The sequence below is a fragment of the Podarcis vaucheri genome (genome assembly GCF_965113315.1).
Source record: "Podarcis vaucheri genome assembly, chromosome: 5".
Classification (NCBI taxonomy): Eukaryota; Metazoa; Chordata; class Lepidosauria; order Squamata; family Lacertidae; genus Podarcis; species Podarcis vaucheri.
The window spans coordinates 59013786-59034652 of record NC_138763.1 but is presented as its reverse complement, the minus strand read 5'-3'; the positions used below and the strand labels follow the sequence as shown (position 1 = coordinate 59034652).

At 38.4% G+C, this 20867-nt stretch overlaps 2 protein-coding genes across 4 annotated transcripts in view; one reads left to right on the top strand and one right to left on the bottom strand.

The window, feature by feature from the left end:
- The window catches only part of ADAM12 (ADAM metallopeptidase domain 12), a 189079-nt gene extending 174014 nt beyond the window's left edge, over positions 1–15065 (top strand). For both annotated transcript variants that reach the window (XM_082222835.1, XM_082222836.1), the window contains 7 exons: positions 840–917; positions 2241–2349; positions 5463–5598; positions 6736–6847; positions 7490–7672; positions 12555–12688; positions 13482–15065. In XM_082222835.1, coding sequence (XP_082078961.1) covers positions 840–917; positions 2241–2349; positions 5463–5598; positions 6736–6847; positions 7490–7672; positions 12555–12688; positions 13482–13542 — 813 coding nt within the window. In that variant the 3' untranslated portion in view covers positions 13543–15065. The remainder of the gene's footprint in view (positions 1–839; positions 918–2240; positions 2350–5462; positions 5599–6735; positions 6848–7489; positions 7673–12554; positions 12689–13481) is intronic.
- A 1097-nt stretch (positions 15066–16162) lies between these two features.
- FANK1 (fibronectin type III and ankyrin repeat domains 1) overlaps positions 16163–20867 on the bottom strand; it is a 32737-nt gene continuing 28032 nt past the window's right edge. Inside the window, exons 12-13 of one of the 2 annotated variants that reach the window (XR_014219900.1) lie at positions 19682–19794; positions 16163–17215 (exon numbers count right to left, since the gene is read on the bottom strand). The gene's annotated coding sequence lies outside the window, so the exon portion shown is untranslated. The remainder of the gene's footprint in view (positions 17216–19681; positions 19795–20867) is intronic. The other variant, XM_082222932.1, reaches the window with a different exon arrangement.

The following is a 20867-nucleotide window of genomic DNA, read 5'->3' as shown; positions in this document are numbered from 1 at the left end:
CTCTCTTAGGGTCACCCCAGCCAAGAAGGGGAAGCAGCAGGTGAGCGACCACCTCCGCTGCCCATCTGCAACCCCTTCCCTCTGCCTCCATCCCGTAATTCACCGCATAATGGTTGCACCCCCCTTTTTGGAAAGGAAAAATCAGCACAAAAGCATGTGACCATTACACATTGAAATACAGTAATTATAATGGATCCTCTATAGACCAATGTGTGTGAGTTAGCACAAAGGGGGGGGGGTGCCTGTTTTTAAAGAGCCCAAGTTTCAGAGTCCAAATCCCATTGTTAGGCATATTTTCTGAATCATAAGAACTGGGGTTTTAAACCTTCTTTCTATAATGTTTCAGCTCCTTAAAGGCAGCTGGGACACCTTCCCCCCTTTTCAGTAAAACAGAGCGTAGAATACAAGGTTAGTTTAAAATGGTTTGCCCACAGTTACTAGGTCTCAGGCTTGCATTATGTTTATTAGAAATGATAAGAAATGCAGGTGCATGTTCTTAGTTGAAAAATACAGCAAGAGCAACCTCAGAAACATATCCGAGGCAGATAGCTATGTTAAAGCATGTTTGTTCCATCCTGAAGCAGAGAGAGAGGAACAGGAAACAAACCTTCCTTCCTGCCTCCACAAAGGTGATTGGGTGTGACCTAGCCTTCTCTAGCAATTTACAGCTATGTGGACATTAACCCCTTTGGTTTCTAACTAGCACAGACGTGCATTGTTGGGCTTGACTGCAAACTCTCCCACATTTTAAGCGTTTCTGGAAAGCACAGCACAAAAGTAAGATAAGCATATACATTGTCTGGCAATAGTAAGCCTGCTCTCCTTTTCTTCTTGTATAGATCTGCCTTAACCGCCGCTGCCAAAATACCAGCGTATTTGGGGTTCATGAATGTGCAACAAAATGTCACGGACGTGGAGTAAGTATTGCAGATCCAATTTTTTACAGTCAGCCAACACCCAGCAGAGCAATGAAGTATTCATTGGTTACAGCTTTTGAAATCTATGATGCTTTGTCATATATCTGTCAATGTTTTTTTCCAAAGTATCCTTTGAAAAGGATCAATTTGAATGCTCTTTTTAGTGTCCAAGAAAGGAAACGTGGTTTTTACCTAACACAGAAATACCTATGTTTAAAATATCTGTATATTTCTAAAAATTAATCTTCCAAAGGTTTACAACATCATTATCTTTCTACAAATTGATGTTCTGTGGCTAAAAAAATAAAATTTCGTTCACTTTTACATAATTTTGAACCTAACATTAATTCAAAAACTTCCTGCTAATGTTTCACATATTACACTCTGATTTGGGCCTCAAACCTGAGTTTTGTAGCTGAGCTTAGATATTTTTAAAAATGAACACTTTGTTATTTATTTGTTTGTTTATATTTATATATGTGGCCCTTCCAACATGTTGCCAGGGCAGTTTACATTAAAAATCACTTAAACATTTAAAATCTAAATACAACCTGCATAATAGACCAAAAGGGCAGGAAGATCTCAAAAACAACGTAAGAAAAAGCAAGCAAGATTAAAATTGTGTTGAAAAAGCCTGGGAATTTTGTTTGAAAGGCCTCTCTCTGGTAATCATCTGCCTCAACCTGCAGATCTTAAAAGTGACTATACAATGTATTATAAATTATGTGTTCTCACTCCAGTAATTGATATTAAGCATCTTAGTGTTAAACTCAGATCCCCGCCCTTTTGCACAAGTTCTCTGAATTCCTTAAGATATTTAGATTAGCTCCCAGCATTTTTTACTGCCAGTTCTTAAAGCATGAGGTCAGGTGAAAACTCAGCTATAATTCTGTGGATTGTGGATTCGAGTCTCACTTGATCATCCACTGACTGGCTTTTTTTAGTTTCTTCAGTGGACTGAGGAAATAACAGGCAAGTGGGCATAAATGACGAGAAGACAATAGTTTTATTAATACAAAATACAAGTAGGGGGGCCTGAAGAACTACCTACCTCCTTTTGCAACTTCCAAACAAATCTGTGGCTACAGTTCCACCACTGCTTTTTAATTCTGCAGTTGACTTTTTTTTAGTTCCATTAGGAGATACATTTTGAACCAAGTTTCTGTGGAGCAGTGCAGCCTGCAATCACATCAAGATGTAGTGTTGCCCTGTTTTAATAACTTTTAATTATTATTGAGTACAGTTTTCGGACAGACAGTGGAGAGCCCTCATGTTCATGTACTGTTTTCCATACTCATGTGCATATTTCCCTTTGTTGTTAAGGTCTGCAACAATAAAAAAAATTGCCATTGTGAGGCCCACTGGGCTCCTCCCTTTTGTGACAAGGCAGGATTTGGTGGCAGTGTAGACAGCGGGCCAGTTAGACAATCTGGTAAGTAAATGACTTAATTGCAGAGCAAGCTTTATTGTGAAGCAAAAGCCATACGGTGTTTGCTGTGGGCACCAAGTTTACAGAGGTCTCCAGAGTTCGTGTCCATTTCTGGATTTCCTATTCCCTGGTTCGTTTGTTACCTAGGTCAGCTCTCTTGCAGATTGAAAATGCTCGTGCAAGTGGTCCACTTATGTGAGCAATGTGATGTTGTGGGAATAAGCTCAAGCAAGATCACAGATAAAGTCTGTGCAAGTCAGGGCACACACTACTTGTGTTTTCTTCTCAGTTACTGCCAGACTATAGTAGCAATCATAGATGTGCTAATAGAAAACAATGTTTCAAACTCTTGAAGAAGTACTTAATTATTTATCAAGATAATAATTTAACCTGGGTGAAAACTGCTTTTTGCAGCCTCATCAAAGGCATTGGTTGTCCTGACAGAGCAGGATGTGCTAGACAAGGATGTTTTTCCTGCAACAGGCAGAGCCCTAAACAGTCTTGTGCCCCCTTTCTTTGACTAACTACTTAGTACTTAGGGCTCTACTACACATGCATTTCAGCACTCAGTTTGTTTTCCATTTCCACAAAAAACACGCCTAGAGCACACACTATGAATTCCACGACTTGCATTTTTTCTTCATTTTACGCTGAATGCTAAACGTATAAAAGAGCAAATTAAAAAGTTTGTTCTTTTTTCTCCCTTCTTTTGTAAACAAGACATAAGGCATAAGTGTGGTGTCTGACATAAGCATAATCAAAGTTAATTTGGGGGCTAAACTAAATTTGGGCAAGGGGGCGTTGGGTGGATCTTTGCACCCCAGCAGCACATATGCTAAAAACTGCCCTGCTTCCTGCAGTTGTGAGTGGAATTCTCTCTGTGTGAGAGCTTGTTTTTTCCTGCTCTTTTCCACTATGCCATTTGCTTGAACAAGAGCTCACTCGCCTGGGAGTGCAGATAGACACCAACCCATTCCTGCATGTGCCTCAAGCTGGAAAGGGTGGTGGTGATGGAGATGACAGCCTGGGTGGTGACTTCCCAGTCCATGGACTTGATGGTGTTGCTTCAGTTGCCAGGGGTGCGTGGTCTCCTGCCACCATCTGGTGTCATGGGGACAGCACCACTTCAGGTTTCTACAGCAACAGCTGCATCAGATATGGTTCATCTGTGCCTGAAGTTCCACAGGATTTGACTTCCCTCTTTTAACTTTATCCCATGCGCTGATGTCTGTGGCTGTACTCCTAGTTTAACTAATGTGACAGAAGAATCCAACCTACATTTACATATACAGCTAGGATTTGGCTTCGAAATGGTATCGCTTTTTGTATGAACAGTGCTATTGAAAAGCAAATTAGATTGCATTTACTGCATACCAGTCCCTGTAATGAATTGTAATGCTGAGCTTGTGACATCATAATAATATCCATATCAATGCAGTGGCATTACAATTTCACAGCAAGATATAGCTGACTAAAGGGGGAACTGTAAGAGAGAGAGAGACCTTTGCTATAATAATCACACACAGGAGTTCAACAAGCAAATTAGACCACAGTACTAAACTCATTTCAGAGCAGTCCTATGGACACGGCCAGCTCCAGCTTTGAGGGGCCCTCACCACTGGATAACTTTTAGCTCTACTTGAGTGTAAATAAATCAAGTAATGTACATGCATGTGTGGAATAGCCCATATTTCCAAGTGAATAATGAATTTAGTCTGCACTCCTGTTTTGTCTGCATCTAGTTCATCCCCACTTGTTTGGGAAGTGGTATGCACATTGTGTTCGCCACAATCCATACCTATCCTGTACAATTATGTTTCTTATGAAATACTGTGTTTTGGCTGATTTCCCCCTACCTAAACCCGCTTTGATCTACATTAAGACAAAGAAATTATCTAGCTGCATTTTTAGTCAGGAATGTGTACCATAGCCGTAGTATGTAGGGATGCTAATCTATATCATGGTTTTGTGTGTGTGAACTGTAAGCTATTTGCAGTAGCTAGAAAAGGGGAACTGATTTCATGTAATTTGTACATCAAGATCGACTACCTTCATTTTACGCTTCGTTTTATTTTTAGAAGAGCTGCATTTCACATTAACATGTCCTGCTACTTTAACAATCTGTTTGCAATGACAAAACTGTGCTTTGTAAATTAGGGGTTTCTACAGAAGCTAATTGTTCTTTTACACTTGACCCCTTACTAAAGTGGCTTAAATTATTATCTGAGCGTTTGCATATCAACTGTGTCTGATTAAAAAAATATAGAAATATGGCTTAAGTATCTTTAAAAAATTAAGTAAAGCTTAACACTACAATAAGTCTGTTATTCTTTAAGATGCCAGACACAAAACTTGTTTTTTCTACAATGGACTAACAAAGCTGCGCCTCTGAAAATCTGTAAATAACCTGGTGAGCTTTACTCAAAACTATTTCACACACTTGCTTTATCTTTCTGACACCTCAAATAATATACAAGAGAGTTATGTGAAGACAAATTATTTTTAATTGCTTATTCTGAGTTCCATGCAATTGGTTTAGTTTTTACTACTGAAGCTCTGCCCTGAAGAAAAGTGCAGTGGGATGTCCTGCTGTTACCCATTTTCTCCTCTGTTTCCTATCAACCCCCATTAATATTTACAGCAAATATACCAAAAAATTGAGGGCAAGAATAGGTATGGAGGGTGTCAGTGCTGAAACACAGGACCTCTTCTTGCTATGGAGCAGCGTGGTTGCCATTTATTTCCCCACAGTATTTTTCCATGAAGTTACTAAACTCTGCTATAGTAGTAACATGGGATATGAAAACAAAGTTGGAGAAATGAGAAGAGCCACGCCATTTTCAAGGCAGTTGAGGTGGGTGGGACCCATAGTAGTAGTTTTGCCATGGCTCCTGCATGTAATTCCACAGTCCCATGTAATTTATGCATTCCTACATTATAGGAGCAAAGAGGATGTAGACACAGGGGAGCAGCAACCATGCCACTTCTCCTAATATACAAGTTAGCTGAGAAAAACAAAATATTTGTTTTTGACTGAAGGTTAGTTATACTGCGGACATCAGGTAGACAAGACTGGTCTGGTCATAAGAAATGTGGATTTGTTTGTTTGGTTTCAGATAAAAGAAGCTTAATAATAGGGCTACTCATAACCACCCTGTGCCTTCTGGTTGCTGGTTCACTTATGTACATCAAAAGGAAGATCTTGATTAGATTGTTCTTTATTAATAAGAAGACTACAATAGAGAAACTAAGGTATGATATATAAGTACTCTCTTTTGTAAAATGAACCATGATAGAGATCACACAAGGTTATTACACGCTAAGTCTAAAAATCTTCAATGACAGCAGTGGGAAAGGCAGCTTTTCCTCCTATGGCTGCTGCAGATGAGAAGATGATGCTTCATATTGAGGATGTTTTGCTTCTCCCAAGGTGAATTGTACTGGGTGCAGAGAACACAGCTGTCCCAAGTGCTTACATGGGACAACCATTCTTTCCCCCATACAATTTCCGCTGGGAGCAATGGAATATCATCAAGCCTTGTTACTCCCACAGGGACTCTCTGTTCATTTCAAGGCACACAATGACAAGGAGTCCTGTGCTCTAGCACTCGGGCTTTTAGGTGACTGGAAACACTATTTCAAAGGTTTTAAAAGGGGGAATAGGGAGAGAGAATGGAGGTGTGCAAACATTTAACTGTGCTTTTAGGTGTGTGCTTCTAGGTGGGTTTTTAAAATTCCACTTCAGAATGGGATGGACTTAGTCCTGTCCCCTTTGAGAACTGGGATGGACCAGACTCTTAATGGGTCTGTCCATCCCTGCTCCAGGCAAATAAAAATATCACCCTCTGCTGCTTACCCATGCATCAAATGGGGGTCATTGCCAGACTAGCACAGGTGGCGAGGCCCTCATATAAGAGGGTTGTTTAAGAAAACTACATGCTTGCCTTTTTCTCACAGCACTTCTCAGATTGCATCGAGGCCACAGGGACCTGCTATTCAGACACACCCTTCTTTTTATTTCACTTTGTGGGTAAGCAGTTAAAAAGGGAAGTTTGCCTTTATTTTGGCCTGCTTAAAACACTGAAACCTTGGAGTAGCATTGTTGTTTCTAGTCCACTGAATGAACCACAATATCCATAGCTGAGGTCATTACAGCTTAAGCACCAGCATCACTAGAAGAGTCTCTCGGGTGTTGTGAAGCAGCATTTCCACAGATTGCAAGAGCTAATTTAACAGACTAGTGGCTCTAAACAAAAAAAATCAATATTTTTTTTTTATTCCTGCTGCAAGTGTGGTGGATGGATTTTACTTTCACTGTTTACTAAAGAAAGTAAAGATTTTTTTTAAAAAATCCTCTGTTAAAAGTATACACCCATGTATGTATTTCAGGTCTGTGACTCCAGCAAGGCCTTCCAGTTCATTTGAACCTAATCATGTTTCTATCACAACCCGCAGTAGTACAGATCTGGTGAAAAAGTCACAAAATGTGAATACACCTAAGGTAGGTTCTCACACAAAGTATTGCTGATAAAAATATTTCCCATAAGTTTGAAGTGTTTTTATATGGGGTGATATAATGAAATAGTGAAATTTTAGAGTATTTCTATTAATACATGAAATAAAGGGAAAGCCATCTAGGCCTAAAAATGTACTTTGATCTCTAAGTTCAAGACAGATGGAGAAAATAGAGAAAATAAATAAATGTATTTCGACTGTGGATTGCAGCCACCATCTCAGACAGGGGCAATGCTTTCTAACATTCAAGGATTAGTGTTTGAGTAAGCTTCTGGAAACTTAATTGGTTGTTCCTTGACTTCAGGAAAGGAAAAGTGGCCATATTAAAAATGAAACAAGTGGCAGTTAAAAGCAATCTTGAAAGCAATAGTGTTTACACCTATTAATTATAAGATACGTCTGAGAAGAACTATAGGGATCCACTCCAGTGAAAGTTAAGTATTTTAGGTTCCATTGATTTCAGTGGGAGAGTTAATATCATACTTAGAACACAGAGTCTTTCCCCCCGATCCCCTCCTCTTGCTTTCTCTCTTTCACTCAAATCAGTGAAATCTAAAAAGGCCAAACTTTGGCCTCATCATGCTTAAACTATAATTGATTGGTATAATATTGTTTTATGGATCTGCAGAGACATGATCCACAAGGACTGCAACGATATCACACAGGTAATGTTAGCAATCCTGTGAAGACACAGAATACACCATGGTCAAGCCCACCAGAGCGTATTGTCCCACCACTGTGTGAATTACCATGCCCGCAGCCCACTTCCAGAAGGTTGCTGCCTGCCAGCCCCTCACCCAGATGTGATCAGGTACGTGTTTGTGTGTTTATCCGTTTCAACTCTATGGCACCTACAGCCACCATCGGTCCAGAGCAGAACTGGATTGCTAGCTATTTAGATGTCATATTGATTCTTCAAATCACATCACAGAATAGTTTGCTCCATTTTAGTCAATCTCTCTCTTTTGTTATGTCTTTGTTGGTTGATTTCATAGCAGAGTGAAAGGGCATGCTGAAACAGCATGTAATTATTGTTCATACCTCCATTCTAAATATTACCATTGACATCTCTTCCTGCTACACCAGCATATTGTGGTACTTTGTGGCATCTTTCTGATGTATATGCTTACAATATGCATGCCATCTTAAGGATTGGAATGCCCCTTATCCCATAATTCAAGAACACCCTTCCTGTGGGAAGCTGGAATGAAAGTGTTGCCTTTTCCTATCTGTGTTAATTTTTCTAAATGCAAGAAGTACATTTTTACATGCAGAATCATTCAAACATGCAACCCCCTTGCAGTTTCAGATTGGCTGTACTATATGTCGTCTTTGGAATCTGGAGACTGAGTCAATGAGTCAATTTTATTTTATTTAGAGCCATAAGAGCCATTTAGAGAATAAGGAATAAATGGGAGGAGGTAAATGGCCAGTTAACTCAGCTCTTATCCACCCAGGGAACTGGACTGGCTTTTCATTGCACAGTGTGTTCTGGACCTCATATACTTCCCCAAATCAGTTTAGAGGGGTGATTTTGGTAAGAAAAACAAACCACAGGGAAAGAAATATGTTTCCTCTCCCATATGCAATCATGTCATCAAGACTGTTACTTCCCCAATTGCTTAAAATTAGAGGGGAAAATATCAGGGAAAATATTTGCATAGCTGAGTCTGACCCTTTGTCTCTGGAACTCACAATCAAAAGATATATAGGTATTGCTGTGAAGCATGTGTTTTAAAATGTGAAATTGGGTATATTATGACCCTTTTATGTTTCATATCCGAAGACAGTCCACAGGAATTTTATACTGAAGTACTATTTATAACTGCCTAATGTATAAAAACATTTTTTCGTAAGTAACAAGAGCTAGAGGTTATATTGAAAACCATTTCCCTGGCTTACATGTAAAAAACTGACACATTTAAAAAGCCCCCAAAATTACTGATCTAAAGCTAAAGGAATAAATCCATCTGATCTATAAAGACTTACAGTAACACTCCCTGGGGAAACTGGGTCAGTGAACAGGCCTCCCCAGCACACAGAACTTTAGCAATAATGCAAATGATAGCTCTAAAGGCCATCCTGCAACACATCCCCAAAAGGTTGGAACCTATTTTCATGTCTATTTCTATATATTGCCCTGATTGTACTGACAACCTCTCCTGAGGTAGGGGATTGTTCTTCTAACATTGCAATTTTTATCTCCAAATGAAGCACTTTACATGTTGCTGTTGCTATTTATTAACTGATTTATATAAGATATACCTCTCTAGGCAGTTCACAAACTCTAAGGAGTGAATAGCAGCATTTCACAGACGAAGTCAGGAGAACTCTCCACTTGTACATCTACATGTGCAGAAAACTCTGATTAATGTCAAATAGATGTTCATGGGGGAGCGTGGTGACAGCAGTGGTTGTGGCTGGTCCATGCAGCCCCACACATTCATTTCATGTATGGAGAGAGTCACATGTATCATATAAATATAATTATACAATCTTTGTTTCATAAATGCTCTTCATACTGGAAAAACCTGTTATGTAATAAAATCTTTTCCCTTCTGATAAAACATGACCCTTTCCCCCTCTCAAAGTATGTTACTGCTAAGAGCTACAGTAATAGAATTGTAAGTTATAAACATATAGTATTTCAGTAATATTTCTTCTCCATATGTTTCAGCTTCTGTTTTCCTTGTAAAGTCTGAAAAAAATAAAGTCTGAACTGTTTTCCTCTTGTGAAATCTAGCACCTCTACTGATATGTATTTTAACAGCAGCATTTCCTCCTTATAGGATGTAATTAAAGACACTCTTACTGCAGACTGTAATTTTTTATTTGAAATTAACCTACTTTGAACAATTCAGGCATAGCAACTGAAGACTGTGTGTGTGTGTGTGTGTTGTCAATTCTTAAGAGATCATCAGACTTATCTCTTGGTACCATCTTTCAAAGAAAAATGGAAACAGCATTTGCTATACCTATATTTGTATCCAGCAATAATCTGTTCATATTGCCTAAAAGAAAAGAGATAGGAGAGATCTATGGTTCAATTTGTTGTAAATTTGAGGTGTCCCCATGATAGCTGTACTCAGTGTTTTCTTTTTTGTTTTCAGCCCAATGCTAGTGGTCATACTGTTTTCCCTTTTTGAAACAGCAAAATCGTGTGTTTAAAATACACTAGAGATTTGCTTAAAGGGATAATTTTGGACCTCCTTCAGAGGGAATCATTTCTGCACCTGTTTGGTTTTTATTTATTCATTAATATTCTTTCTTGTTTGGCGATCACTCGTAGCTGAGTATTGATGTATTTATTCAATATCTATGCTGTCCTTCATCCAAGGATCACAGGGCAGTTTATAATATAAAAACACAAAAACACATACCATAGTAACAATGACAATAACCCCCTCCAAACACCCCCCCTCATTTAAAGCACTATATTGTCTCTTAAAAAGAGGAAAACAACAGAATGTAAAAAACCAGAGATCTGTTCAAGAAAATTGGAGATATGAAAGGAACATTTCGTACAAGGATTACCATAATAAAGGACAAAAGTGGTAAGGACCTAACAGAAGCAGAAGACATCAAGAAGAGGTGGCAAGAATACACAGAGGAATTATACCAGAAATATATGGATGGCTCGTGCACCCCAGGTAGTGTGGTTGCTGACCTTGAGCCAGACATCCTGGAGAGTGGAGTCAAATGGGCCTTAGAAAGCACCGCAAATAACTAGGCCAGTGGAAGTGATGGTATTCCAGCTGAACTATTTAAAATTTTAAAAGATGATGCCGTTAAGGTGCTACACTCAATATGCCAGCAAGTTTGGAGAACTCAGCAGTGGCCAGAGGATTGGAGAAGATCAGTCTACATCCCAATCCCAAAGAAGGGCAGTGCTAAAGAATGCTCCAACTAGCGCACAATTGCACTCATTTCACACGCTAGCAAGGTTATGCTTAAAATTCTACAAGGAAGGCTCAAGCAGTATGTGGACCGAGAACTCCCAGAAGGGCAAGCTGGATTTAGAAGAGGCAGAGGAACCAGAGACCAAATTGCATACGTGCGCTGGATTATGGAGAAAGCTAGAGAGTTCCAGAAAGACATCTACTTTTGCTTCATTGACTATGCAAAAGCCTTTGACCATGTCGACCACAGAAAACTATGGCAAGTTCTTAAAGAAATGGGAGTGCCTGATCACCTCATCTGTCTCCTGAGAAATCTCTATGTGGGACAAGAAGCTACAGTTAGAGCTGGATATGGAACAACTGATTGGTTCAAAATTGGGAAAGGAGTACGACAAGGCTGTATATTGTCTCCCTGCTTATTTAACTTATATGCAGAATTCATCATGCGAAAGGCTGGGCTGGATGAATCCCTAGCCGGAATTAAGATTGCCGGAAGAAATATCAACAACCTCAGATATGCAGATAATAATAATAATAATAATAATAATAAATTTTATTTATATCCCGCCCTCCCCAGCTGAGCCGGGCTCAGGGCGGCTAACAACAATCAAATAAACAATCAAATAATCATACATTCTAAAAATATTTCATTATAAAATTAGTTAAAATCAAATTGATGGCAACCGATTAAGCAAGATTTTGTGCGGTTGCCAGAGGGGGGAGTCAGGCTGCGCCCTGACCAAAGGCCTGGCGGAACAACTCTGTCTTGCAGGCCCTGCGGAAAGATGTCAAGTCCCGCAGGGCCCTAGTCTCTTGTGACACAACCTTGATGGCAGAAAGTGAGGAGGAATTAGAGAACCTTTTATTGAGGGTGAAAGAGGAGAGTGCAAAATATGGTCTGAAGCTCAATATCAAAAAAACGAAGATCATGGCCACTGGACCCATCACCTCCTGGCAAATAGAAGGGGAAGAAATGGAGGCAGTGAGAGATTTTATTTTCTTGGGCTCCATGATCACTGCAGATGGTGACAGCAGCCACGAAATTAAAAGACACCTGCTTCTTGGGAGAAAAGCAATGACAAGCCTAGACAGCATCTTAAAAAGTAGAGACATCACCTTGCGAACAAAGGTCCGTATAGTAAAAGCTATGGTTTTCCCAGTAGTGATAAATGGAAGTGAGAGCTGGACCATAAAGAAGGCTGATCGCCAGAGAATTGATGCTTTTAAATTCTGGTGCTGGAGGAGACTCTTGAGAGTCCCATGGACTGCAAGAAGATCAAACCTATCCATTCTTAAGGAAATCAGCCCTGAGTGCTCACCGGAAGGACAGATCCTGAAGCTGAGACTCCAATACTTTGGGCACCTCATGAGAAGAGAAGACTCCCTAGAAAAGACCCTGATGTTGGGAAAGATGGAGGGCACAAGGAGAAGGGGACGACAGAGGACGAGATGGTTGGACAGTGTTCTTGAAGCTACCAGCATGAGTTTGACCAAACTGCGGGAGGCAGTGGAAGACAGGAGTGCCTGGCTTGCTTTGGTCCATGGGGTCACGAAGAGTCAGACACGACTAAATGACTAAACAACAACAACATTGTCTCTTAATATTGTACTTTCATTTTCTACAAATAGAAATAGTGAGGAGCCACATAATTTTAATGTTTGTTTCAATTTAAAGCATGATTTGAAGGACTTATGGGAAATAAATTATACTTTCATGACTGAAGAATTATATAATAAAATAGCTATTTCATTAATCTTATAGTAACAATTCTATGAACTTACATTGTATTATAGGAATCTTTCAAGCCAAGTCCTCCTCGAAAACCTTTGCCAGCTGATCCTCAGAAGAACAAATCTGCTCAGTTTAAGAGTTCCTCCACAGAAGTATTTGGGCTTCCAAAACCTGTGCCTCCAATTGCCCCTGTCAGGTTAGTTTGGCTGTTTAGTTGTGCGTTTCCAACAGAAAATATGTTTAAGAAATATTATAAAATATATCTTAGAATTGGCTCTTTTTTGTTGGGAAAACTTAGCTCAAGGATACCCAACATGGTGCCCTCCGACTCCCATCAGTTCTAGTCAGCAAGGGCAATGATCAGGGATGAAGAGTTGGTGGGCAGATCAACATCTGGGAAGTACTGCGATGGCTAGCTTAGTTTCTCACTCACAAAATTGTTTCAGTCATCTAAATAAGCATCTGTTTTCCTGAGCATGTGTTTAGGTACGGCAGTTCTTCAGTTGCTTGTTCTTATCAGCCAGTATATTCCCACGTGGTAAATTTGAGAAGCAATCAGATGTGGTGAGAGGGACTGGATAAAAATTCCCTGAAACAAATTCTACCAAAGCTCTGCCATAAAATATGGGGAAGGGGCTTAACTAATACCAGTTTAAGGACACTAGTATTTATTGAATGATGCTGTCATTTCAAGATGTCAGTACCCTCACTGACTTGAAAAAAGCTGATTGGCATAAATTACAACCACTTAAAATTATTAATTGTTAAAATATATTTTGTGCCATGAGTAAAATGTGCATAAAACAAATGACAGTAAAATATTAAGGTGAAGAGATGCCAGTAAACCCTACATGACCTGAATGCTCCTATTTTCCAAAGATCCTGTAACAATTCCTTAAAGCCAAGATATTTATACTTAATTTCTGTTGCTCCACAATTAGCATGTTTGCTAATTTTATTATTCTGTTTCTGACCCTTTTCTTAAACAGGCCTGCACCTAAACATCCACCTCAAATGCCTAGAGCCTGCAAGCCTGCCTATATGAAATGACAACATGGAACATCATTTGTATCCTGGAAAGTGAAGACAGAATTTTGCACTATTTTCATCTCCAGTTGGAGATCAATATTTTTATATCAATAGGTAGAATTTTTAATGTTCAAAACCCATTATTTTAAAGAACTCTGAGCTACTGCCTTTGGTGCTATGCTGTGTGAAGGTGGTTTGCTTCTTTGCTCAGGTACGTGTAAATTATTAATTTATATTTAATATTTATTACAGTGCAGAGCACTGTAGTAGATATTGTTTCACCATAACCAAGTTTTCCTAGGAAGGAAGCCATTTTTGTGATGTTTAAACAGTCTTGAACCATCCATTACAGATTTCTCAATGTTTGGTACAAACGCTTCAAAGTTTATTTAGTTTGGACCTGTTCCTATAAAGAATGTTGACTAAAGCTGAATTGAAACTTTGCTGAAACCAAGAGACAGGTGAAATTTTAAAAGCTAGCGACTGATATTTGTGAATAGAATCTGGAGGGAAAATATTACTTCTAGGGCGTATTTTCAAGGAAGGTTAAGAAAATAAGTGCCAAAACGAAGAATTACCTAAATATCTAGGTTTATCAGGTCTTAGGTATTGGCTCTATCATCAAACAGATGTACATTTTCTGCATAAAAATTCAGATTTTACAAAGTACATGCTTTTCCTATACAACCAGACCTTTATCATTGTGTGTTGTAACTAAAAATTCTAAATGGCCTGATCCCTGTGCACAGCCAAACCCTGGTTAGAGGGATAGATCTGCTGACACAGCACTACAGTAGTTACTTGTGCTCTGACCACAATACTTAACCCCAGCCAACTTGGTGGTTCAACAAAAGGGTAGTCATCGCTCACCCATCTGTCGGTGGGCACCCTTTGCGGGGCCACACACAGCACCCCCAATCCACTGGAGACTTACCAGAAATCAGCATTCTCATTTTGATGAGAACTCTGGCCCCAAATAAGTTTCTAATATTTGACCTCAGAGGCCACAGCAACAGCTTTCAAAGCTAGTTTCACAGAAGTGTTCACTTGAACTCTAGTACTTGCTCTCATTGAGCAGTTGTCAGATTTCAAGTTATAATCCCACCGGTTTCGATAAATCTTTAAACAGATCACACAAACTATTTCTCCTATTATACAGCGAAAAACCCCTATATCTGCCCACATGTGTCATGTCTCAGTGTTCTAAATCTTAAAAGGCCTGCTATAGCTGTTTGAAACTAACTGAAAGTCTGTATTTCAAGAGAGTATATAGGCTTTCAGCATGTTTTCTTAATTAAAAAAACTATATTGTACAAGACAGTTTTAAATTCATTGTTTTTGTTGGATGTAGTACATGATTTCTGCGTTAATTGCACTGAAAAGTCTGCAATTTGCATTCTCAGTGCAACTATGTGGTTCAGCAGATCATAATTTAGAGATTGTTTACTGGGTTTCCCTCGTCTCTCTCCTGTTTCTGAGCAACATTGCTGTGGATTTTCTGGAAACAATTGGAATTAGAAGAATTTGCATAGGAAATTTTTCAGTTTGAATGAAATTTTTCAGTTTGAATGAAAATGATGCCCTAGAAAACGTTCTAATGTAGCATGCATATTTTACTTGTACTCAGCAAACAAGGCTATAAACTTTCAAACTGCCAAGCTAGCAAGCCTTGAAAGCCCAAGCTGGTGGGGCAACTGGGATGGCCCAGATAGAACTGGGAGTCCAGACATGGACTCCTTTCCACCTACAGCTCAGCATATTTATGGGGGGAAAACCCTGTCATATTCATAATAGTCAATTAGAACAAGCTTTATTCTCCTTTCTCCCTCCCTTTTACAAGTATTGAACCAATACCACAGTTGATATTGGTGATACTCTCACTTCAACCCCTGCAAAAGAAAATCACCTTACATATTCTCTTTCATATCAACATAATGTTGGCAAATTATTTGTTCCACACTATATAACTATTTCTAGCACCAAACCTTTGGCCATTACTCCTGCCTATGCAGTGTGCTAATATCCAAAGTGTCTGTGCTTCTTCAGACAGAGAAACAGAACTTGAAGACCTTTTGTCTTTTTCCAGTAAGTAATTTAACTTTCCCAATTACTTTGCCCTGTAACTAGGCAACCACACAGTCATGCTTATGAACAAAGCAAATAAAATATATCCACATCACAAACAAAACCAATAAAGCAAAAAAGAATCCACAGAACAGTTTTGCTCCTGAAGCTTGCATATGATATAAATTATAGTATCAGTAATTACACAATAAGACATTCTGGAAAATGTCAATGTAACATTTATGCTAAATGAGGAAAGTTGCTGATGATGGTATCACTCAACTTTTTAAAGATAGGATTTGGCATTTCATTTTAAATGAAAGGCAGGTGCTGTTGGGGCTCCTTAAATTACCTTTCATGCATCTTGAGTAGTTTATTTTTCTAACAGCACCTTACTTCTTCACTCCATGTTGTTTCATTTGACTGCCATTAATAAGAACCCCCAACTTGATTATTACTAAAGTAGCATTTTATTTTATTTAGCAGGAATCAAATCCTTGGGCGTGATTGCCGTAAAAAGATGTTGGGGTTTGTAAATTCCCTTTTTAATCACTACATTATTTTTTTCTATTCCTGATCATGAAAGAGCTAAAGCAATACTATTTAAGAACTGAACTGTTCAATCAATGAACTCTCTGTGCTTTACAAAAGGCAGGTGGTTTCACATGAGGAACATGATCCTCCTCTGCCTAGCTCAGTTCACACTATGTACCACTGCATGTGCAAAATGGAAATCAGATTGGTAGGCTTTAAATGCATATCACCATGTGGATCTGTAGGTGCTCTTCCCTATTTCTTCCCTATGTTTATCATTTACTGGGTAAAGAGCATCAAAACATGCAGCAGAATTTGTAACTGACTGTTGCTCTCATATATTTACACTGCAAATCTTCAGTGCAATTTGCATTTTAATGTGCATCCCCATCATGGTAAAACTAGTCATGCATAAGTATCTTTTTAACCAGAGAGAGATAGATGAGGCCATATAAATAGTATATGTCAGAACTAAAGATACAATATGCTAGTCAGCACATAATACAAAACAGTCATAATATTTCCACAAAGGATTGTAACATACCTTTTAAATAGGCAAGATTACTTCAAAGCTGAATGCAAATACTTATGTTTATTAGCCTTCAGCAAACACTAGGTTTCTCCTGAATTTCATGGCAGCTTGCTTTCTCGGGCTGTTTTTGTATCTATCAGCTTCCCACACCAGAAAATGCTTTTAAATCTCTTACTGTGATGTGAGCAAGGGGAACCTCTTGTTGTGGAGTCAGCAAGGAGAAGCAACACACGGTCTGTTAAAGTGGTAACCTGCCCTCAGACATACTGGTAAAGAGTGGATCAGAGAGCTAATTAATTAATTAAGCATTTTAAAGCAGCAGCTGCACCTTTCAAACAATTTTGCGTTATTAGATAAGGTCATGTATGCTTTCATTCCAGTGAAACGAAAGGCAGTCAATGGAGCCCTGAAGGCCCACTGCTTTTCAGTGGAGTTAAATTGTTTATCTCATACATGTTAAGGCTGATTCACACATACATGTTTGGATGTATCATCACTTACCAGTTCTTCACTCTCAGCCAAATGTAAGAATTGTCTCTGATGAAAGGTATTTCACTTGATATTCTGTAACAGAATTGATATTGTGTAATAGAATTTTCCTATCTGTGGTGATTAATCTGTCATGGCTTAGTCACTAATATTACTGTGCACACATGAACCTACATTCTCTTTAAGGCATGGAATTTATTTTGATAAAAATATATTTAACATTATAATGTTAAACATTTAAATTTCTCTGGTCTACAAGCCATCACCCTGATACAAATCCAAATGAAATTCAATGCACAGAAAAAGCTCTCATATCACTATCAATGTTAGTACTGTGCACATTTCTTTTGTCCCTATGGGCTGGCACATTCAGCTGAAAGGAAAACCATTTCATGTCAGGGAGCTTCTGACGTGATCTGGAGAAAATTATTGGATTGGGGAAGCACACTTCAATGGCAAACACGATATTCTCTCTCGACTTTAACATGCACAATAGATTTCAGTAAGCTGAGATTTATGTGTCATATAACGACATAAAGAGCTGCTTATACCTAGTCATACCATTGGGCCCAGGACTGCTTGTTCTGACTGGCAACAATTACTTCAGGACCTTTCCCAGCCCTTCTTCCAGATAATTTCAACTGAACCAGGAACATTTTGTATATAGAGCATGTGCTCAGTCACTTTGCTAGGGCTGCCTCTCGATTTACCTGTATTATGAAACCTTAGGCCACTTGATTTGCATGCATTGTAGTCCTCCTAACAAAATCAGGTAGCAATCCAGAAAAAATAGGTAAAAACAATTATTCTCAAAGGAAAGTTGATTATTCTCCTACAAAGTAAAGTCTGCTGCAGTGACTGACTTGCCAACCAAGAAGTTATGATTTTCCCTGCAAAATTGAATAGTATTCTCTCTGTGTGTCTCTCGTGGTAGAGGGAGGCAAGTGATCATTGCTGCACAGTTTCGGTTCATATAAGCATCGGTAACTACAACTTGTAAACATGGATGACATGGCAGATAAACAAATAATTAAACCCAGGAATGATTCAATGATGAAAAGAATCTGTTGATTTTTTGAGTAGCATAGTTTAGTTTAGAATGATTTTGTGAATTCTCAGATATTAGACATTGTTCTCACAGAGCAATCACAAAATATTGACTTGGACGAACCTAGATGCCTTTTCTACTTTAACTCCCTGTCCTAAGACTAGGGTATGCCATAAACAGAGCAGGCGAACCATAGAGCAAAAGAGCAGCAGCTGACTCAAGCAAATAAGCAAAAGTCATTATAGTAAATTGGCAAAAGGAAAAGTTCACTAGCCAGTCTTACCAAGATATACATTACTTTCCTGCACCGTGATCAGTCAGATCCTGGGTATTACCTAAAGACATCTGCTAAGTGTTTCATAACACTTGCTGCTTTACTGCAGCTTGCTTATTTGCAATTCTGGATGAGCCAGGGGAAGGGAAAGACTCCCCCACCCCCAACACAGGCCAGCTGCATGCTCTCAGTGCTAGATTATGGCCAATAGTTTTAGTTGTGGTTTACCACAACTAAACTACTTTGAACCATTACAAGACACGACAGAACCGATTTTGAGCAAGTGTTGAAACAGACCAGAGCCTCTTTCAGCTCATTGAAACCTTTGTATATTTCTTAGTATAATGATAACTAATTCTCTCCTCAGTCCTGATCTTTGTCTCACTGGTAGGGTCTTGCTTACATTACTCCAAACAGAGATGTCCAAAGTTGTTTCAGAAGCTGTTGATTCTGACCTGTCATTGCATAATCCCTGAGCTCCAAATCAAACATCACCTCAGTCACAATCTTCTTAGGCGGCCTTAGGCAAGGCACTTCTAATCAACTTAAGCCCTCAATGTGAGGAACAGCCCTATAGGAATTACCCAAACTACACTGAGTGTTTTGAATGCTAGATAAATGTTACGTACTGTAATTAAATATTACTGTATCAATACTGTTTTTAAATTAATAGAAAATCCCAAGTTCTCTTCCACATCCCTCCTTGTTCACATTGCTTACATAAAACTGAGAACTCCATGTGCTTCCAGATCCGTTGAATATTTACATAATTAATTTGAACAAGAAATAAATATGAGTCAAGAGCCCCTAAATCAGGGCTAGCTGACCTGTGGCCCTGCAGATACTGTTGAACTACATTAGCCCAAGTCAGCATGGTCAAGGATGGTGGGAGTTGTAGTCCATCAAGAACTGGAGGCCCACAGGTTAACCACCCCACCTTAAACCATCAGATATGCTTCTTCCTCAAGTTAGTTTAGCTTCTAAATAAGCTCTCATCGCACACTCAGAGTGAATCAAGGTGCAAAATTAGTTATGCTGCAGGTTTAATCAGGCACATATGACATATTTTTGCATTTTAAACTATTGCCGTTTATAGTAGGTTTTTTAATGTAACAAAAATGTTCTTGGGATTATACAATCTGATTTACATTTCCTGATATATAATAAAATAATAAATTTGTTAATGCATTAATGGGAAAAAAACACCAAATAAACTTACCTGGTAAGCCAGCCTGGGAACCTGTTAAAGCGTGGGGTATGCAGCCCTTAAATAAATCTGATTTGAATATCCCTTCTAAGTTGCAATCACATGCAATCATCATCACAGGGTAACTGTACCAATGTAATAAATAGTCTTTATTACTCAAGATAATGCAAGTTTCCTGTATTACGATTACAATTTCCTGTATCATCCTGGGAAGCAAAGACATTTCAGTCCTTTTATTCTTCTGTTATACTTTACATTTAGGTATCTCTTAGCATGAAGCAGGCATATAAAATGCAATGTGACTTGCCATCAGGACTGACTCTGAACAAAAGGTGCTATCACTCTTTGCATTAAGAGTAGCAACTGATATTTTAACTGCTGATAACCTGATCCTTGATACATTTTCATGGAAGTTAAGTTCCATTAGCTGCATTCAGTGGGACTTTCTTCCATGTGATGTTTTTAAGACTGTGGTGATAAGACTGTTAATTGTAAACCATTTAGCACACTATATATGAATATTAGAGTGACATAAGCCATTAATTTTTATGAACCATACCTTTATAATGCTTTCAGTTAAATGTCACTTTGCTAAAACTTTCTACATAATGCACTGTGTAACAGTTTGCCTTACTTTTATACACTTTTTTGTAATGATTATTGCAGTAACATGTTAAGAGCCTACAAACATGTTTCAATAGCAGGACAATCTATTCCCTATTAAGTATTCTGTATTGAATAAACAGTAAATACATCCTTAGTTATGTACTGATTTGTGTTTTCTGCAATTATTAAAAGGTTTTGAAAATGGAATAATTTATTGAGGAAATAAAACTTTGAATACTTTGTTGACCAGGTATGGGACAATTTATTTTGTCTGCAAAGAACGGGGAACATTTAAAATAATAATCTCATAAGATTCTCCTGAATGTGCTATTAAGACTGCAATCCTATACACACATATCTCCCCCAAAAGTTGATTTCCTCCAACTTGTGTATTTACTGCAAGCAAGTACAGAGTCAATATTATTATTATTATTATTATTATTATTATTATTATTATTATTATGTTAATATTTAAAAAGCTATGTTGATGGTTCTGATGTCATCATAAGTCTTGTGCTGCTCAGAAAGATTAGACTCTAACTTACAAAATACAGTGTTTCTAGAATGGATTTTCTGTTATTCTGTTCAGCTT